General features: G+C 34.8%; 1 protein-coding gene across 4 annotated transcripts in view; it reads left to right on the top strand.

The window, feature by feature from the left end:
- The window catches only part of LOC105568030 (trace amine-associated receptor 9), a 61,434-nt gene extending 57,491 nt beyond the window's left edge, over positions 1 to 3,943 (top strand). For 3 of the 4 annotated variants that reach the window (XM_012023383.1, XM_012023382.1, XM_012023385.1), the window contains exons 10-12: positions 1,856 to 1,955; positions 3,462 to 3,590; positions 3,869 to 3,943. In XM_012023383.1, the coding sequence (XP_011878773.1) occupies positions 1,856 to 1,955; positions 3,462 to 3,589 (228 nt within the window). In that variant the 3' untranslated portion in view covers position 3,590; positions 3,869 to 3,943. Of the gene's footprint in view, positions 1 to 1,855; positions 1,956 to 3,461; positions 3,669 to 3,868 lie in introns of those variants that run through there. The other variant, XM_012023384.1, reaches the window with a different exon arrangement.
- Positions 3,944 to 4,274: the final 331 nt, after the last annotated feature.

The raw sequence follows: 4,274 nt of genomic DNA, 5'->3' as shown, positions 1-4,274 counted from the left end.
TCCTAATGGCAAAATTAAATATTTCCAATACTTTTAGTGTTATCGCTGATTTCGAGATTTCATTTTGTGAAGTTAGCATCCCCAAGTTTCAAATTTAACTTTTTTAGGTTAATTCGCCAGAACTATTTTTAAAATTGATAAGGAACTCTAGAACTCTTCGGGGTGCATTCAGAACTGAAATAAAAAGATTTTTTGAGACATGAGATGCCAACTTCACAGAGGTTTATAAGTGGTGTTATTATCGTCAGCAAATTCACATATTTCATATCGATAAACGATTTGTAATTATATTTAAAATGCTACTTTTTAGCATTTTTCTGATATTACATTTAGCATTTAATACCCCTCCCTTTCCGGTACTGTAAATTATTCTTATTGCGAAAAATATTACCTCGGCCAGGATTCGAACCTGGGACCTCCCTCAATCCATAACGGGCGTCTTAGCCAAGTCGACCACTGAGGCTGCGATAATATTATTCGCAGTAATTGATATAATACTTAAAGGAACGCTAGTTTGTAGGCAAGCGTGTAAAGAATAATAAACTTAGAGTAAGACCCCTCACCAAAACTAAACAACATATAAGAAAACGTATATAAAAACATATATAAAAACGTATTTTTTAAGTTTCGATATCAGATTTTGTTACAAATAATTAATGTCCGGTATTTAAAAGCCACAAAAAGAATGCATTGCCTTGAAGTTTTAATTAAGACAAACCGACTTTACGATTCGACGAAGAATTTATCATTAATAATGGAGACATGCGAGTGACTACTGCAGAATATACGTAAGAAGAATTAAAGAGTTAAAGTATAAACTCGCGTCGTTCCTTTTATATATACATATATAATTTCATGTATATTAAATTTTATGGCATGTTGCATAGTATCCTGTGCTAATGTTTTAGTAAAGCAATAAATCGATCAGTTTATGAGAATCGCTCTGTATAGATATGCTCTTAAAGTAAATACCTTGAGAATACGCCGGATATTACGGTTAAATCCTGGTTTTTACTGACTTAGATATTGTCCGTAAAATTTATATCAAACAATTTATTGAAGATTATGTGCAAATCACGAGTACTGGTGAATTTCTTATATTCGTTTCGATTGTCTATTTAAAATAACATAAAAGTGTACTTTGCATGTAATAGATTGTAAATATGCCTAAATTAACTAGCATAATCAAGTAGACTTTATACTACTTTATATAGTGTAAAGATAGTTTGTATTAATTATGATAAATTTTATTTTATCCTCTTTAAAAAAAGAAAAAGGGGGAGATTATTATAGAAAAGTTAGTTTCCATGATATAAATTGAGAAAAAGATGTGGCAAAATGTAGCTTTAATAGTATGCTACTGTGAAACAGATAAATTTCTACTAAACGATTGATATATTGTTTTAACTCGTGCTGTAATACTGTACAATGTAGGAAATAGTTTGCCAAATGTACATTTGCATATTTAGCTATGTTCCTTGAGGACCGACGTTGCATTTCAAGCATTCTATTCCGAAGCATTCCGTGCTGCAAAGTTTATGAAAGCAATATATATCGCTTACAATTAGAAGCTACTTTATGTTAATCTGATAAATGAAGTTTATAAATACATGCCTGAATACATCGTGGTGATGTTCGATTATCAAGGAGCTTTAAGATATCTCGGCTATTTATTATCTATTCTCTGCTTTCGGGAAATATTTCAACCTTATCACACAGGTAATCGATAAAGCTTATAAAATACTCTTACTTGAGGCGATTGATTTATCGTTCGCAAACTGACAAGCATTATTCAACCATCGATGCACGTCATGATTGATAATTCGGATAATTTTAATTTCCTTTTTATATGCAGATTCTGTGCAGGTCTAAGCCGTTAGGAACGAAACAACACTGCTGCGCGACTAGCACTGGTGGCTTAGATGTTTGCAGCATCGCGGGCGTCGACTTATCAGGTATGCTAAACGAGTGTCATATTATAATATCGCGTTGAAAAAACAGTCAGTCTGCTCGAAAAATTTCCGCGCGATAAATTTAATATGTATCGACATTTCGTAGCAAATAGAAATGTATATTTGTATTTAATTTTAAAACATATGTAATTTATACGCGTGCTTTCTTTTAATGAAAAAGATTGGATTCTAATAAAAAAGTAATTTCTTAACAATGAGTTTTTTCACACTCTTTGAACCTATCTATCATGTTAATTACGAGAAAATTCATCTGGTTGCCTTTATATTGATGATCTCGCGCCGGTAGCGAGAGGATTAACATAATCAGTGTTTTGTGCTAATTAAACCGAGGGGAATCAGCCTTTTGACGGCATCCATTATCAACATTAACTGGATTCTCGCGCTCCATGTGACATCCATAAACGAAGATTTAATGTGATCACTAGTGATATAATCAGCGTCATCATATACGTATAAATGCGAGCTGCGCCGTAATCATGTTTGAAATCACATATCGACATATCGTATCGAACTTACGACTAATACTATTAATTACTCAATAACGTATTTGGCATTCGCGAAACATTTAAGCAAAATGTCAATTGTTCTCTGGCAATTTGATTATTATCATCACTTATTAGACAAAGTTTTTAACTTTCATCGTTTTGAATTGAGATAAAAGCTAAAAGATCAAATGTAATTGTATGTACTAAAATCAATATCCTAATACCAAGTAATATACAGATTAACATGTTAAAGCAAAAATAAATATATGCACATTTTGTAAATTAATTAATTAATTAAATTTTTGTTACGATTTTGTGTCTCATAATATCAAATAAAGTAATCGAGGGGGAAACCGCTGACCAAAATCTTGTACGCCAATGCCCACTAATGCCCAGTGGGCATTTAGTTTATGTTATTATCTTATTTTATCTTTATAATGTCCCAGCAAGATCTAACGTCCAAGCTAATGCCCAAACAATGACTAGCAATGCCTAGTAATGCCCAGTAATGTCGCAAATCTGTACACCACAATACCCTCAGCGGTTTCCCCCTCGAAAACAATGTATTCAATGTTTAGCTGTGCTCGGAGGAAAGAAGAGAATAGTATAGTATACATAAAAAGAATCATGTTATTCTCTATGTGATAATAAGGTTTTTTAATCTACACAAAGTTAAAAAGAATAAACGCGATGTATGCCCTTGTAAAAAAATTGTATTCATTTGTAATTCCGTCACAGTACTGTTCGTGAGAATATCGCTAAATTACCGCGTTAGGAAATATGTCGCGATATTTAATTATCGATCCGATTGAAACCAAATGTGCAAAACCGAAACAAATTAGCTCGCACACTCGCTTCGAATTTATTGTTCGCAACGATATTTTACGCTGCGCGGAAGTAATTATTACACGTTATATAATGCAATCCCATTAATAGGGAATATTATCGTAATCAGCACGAGAGAGAGAGACTTTCATTTATCGTTTGGATTTTTTTATTTCAGGTTTAGAGCGTTGCTCAATGGAACGATGCTCAATGGCGCGTTGTTCCTCGTTATCATTAGCGAATACGCCACCACCGCTCCCTTGGGAAACCGGACATATAACACATAGTGACGTAGCATCCACGTGAGGTATATAAGCCGCATAAATATATGCTTCTACTCTATTATTCGCTGCTATCTACATTGTTCTACATTATATAGAATCTATCATCATCGCGGTAAAATTTAATATTTTTAATCAATTTGCCAACAGCTTTCCATTAACGAAAATATGCATGCATCAATAATTCTTAAGTTACAGGAAAATGGGAAAAGCTTTCATCTTAAAATTGAATTTCGATCTTCCTAATTATTAAAACTTTTCAGCTAACATATTCAAGTTTATAAATGTCGCTAACGATTTCCAGCCAAAGATGCCGCCACGCAGACGGAGGATTTCGGATCTCCGGACGACGCCAGTTAGTACAGCGTGGCGGCAAGCCGGCATCCGATGCTCCAAAACTATCGGGCACAATATCCGTCATCTACGCATCGATATCTGCGAGACCACGTCGCATCCTCGCTGGCACGAGGGCGAGTTTCGCGCATCGAGGAGGAGGAGGAGGAGGAGGAGGAGGAAGATGAGGAGGACAATCGCGACGACGTCACGATCGACAGAACAAGCCATTATCATCGACACGATCGACAGAATCGCTTCGAATTCGCGCACTTTAAAAGCCTGCCAGATCTCGTCCGAGATATGGAACCGCGATGAAACGCTGATTAACGAACACGTCATCGAATGTGAATGTTACTATACAACACTGTCGTCGT

Source organism: Vollenhovia emeryi, unplaced genomic scaffold, assembly GCF_000949405.1.
Source record: "Vollenhovia emeryi isolate VEMERY1.0 unplaced genomic scaffold, V.emery_V1.0 DF939132.1, whole genome shotgun sequence".
In the NCBI taxonomy this organism is placed as follows: domain Eukaryota; kingdom Metazoa; phylum Arthropoda; class Insecta; order Hymenoptera; family Formicidae; genus Vollenhovia; species Vollenhovia emeryi.
The sequence above is the reverse complement of the archived record's forward strand: the minus strand, read 5'-3'. Positions and strand labels throughout refer to the sequence as shown.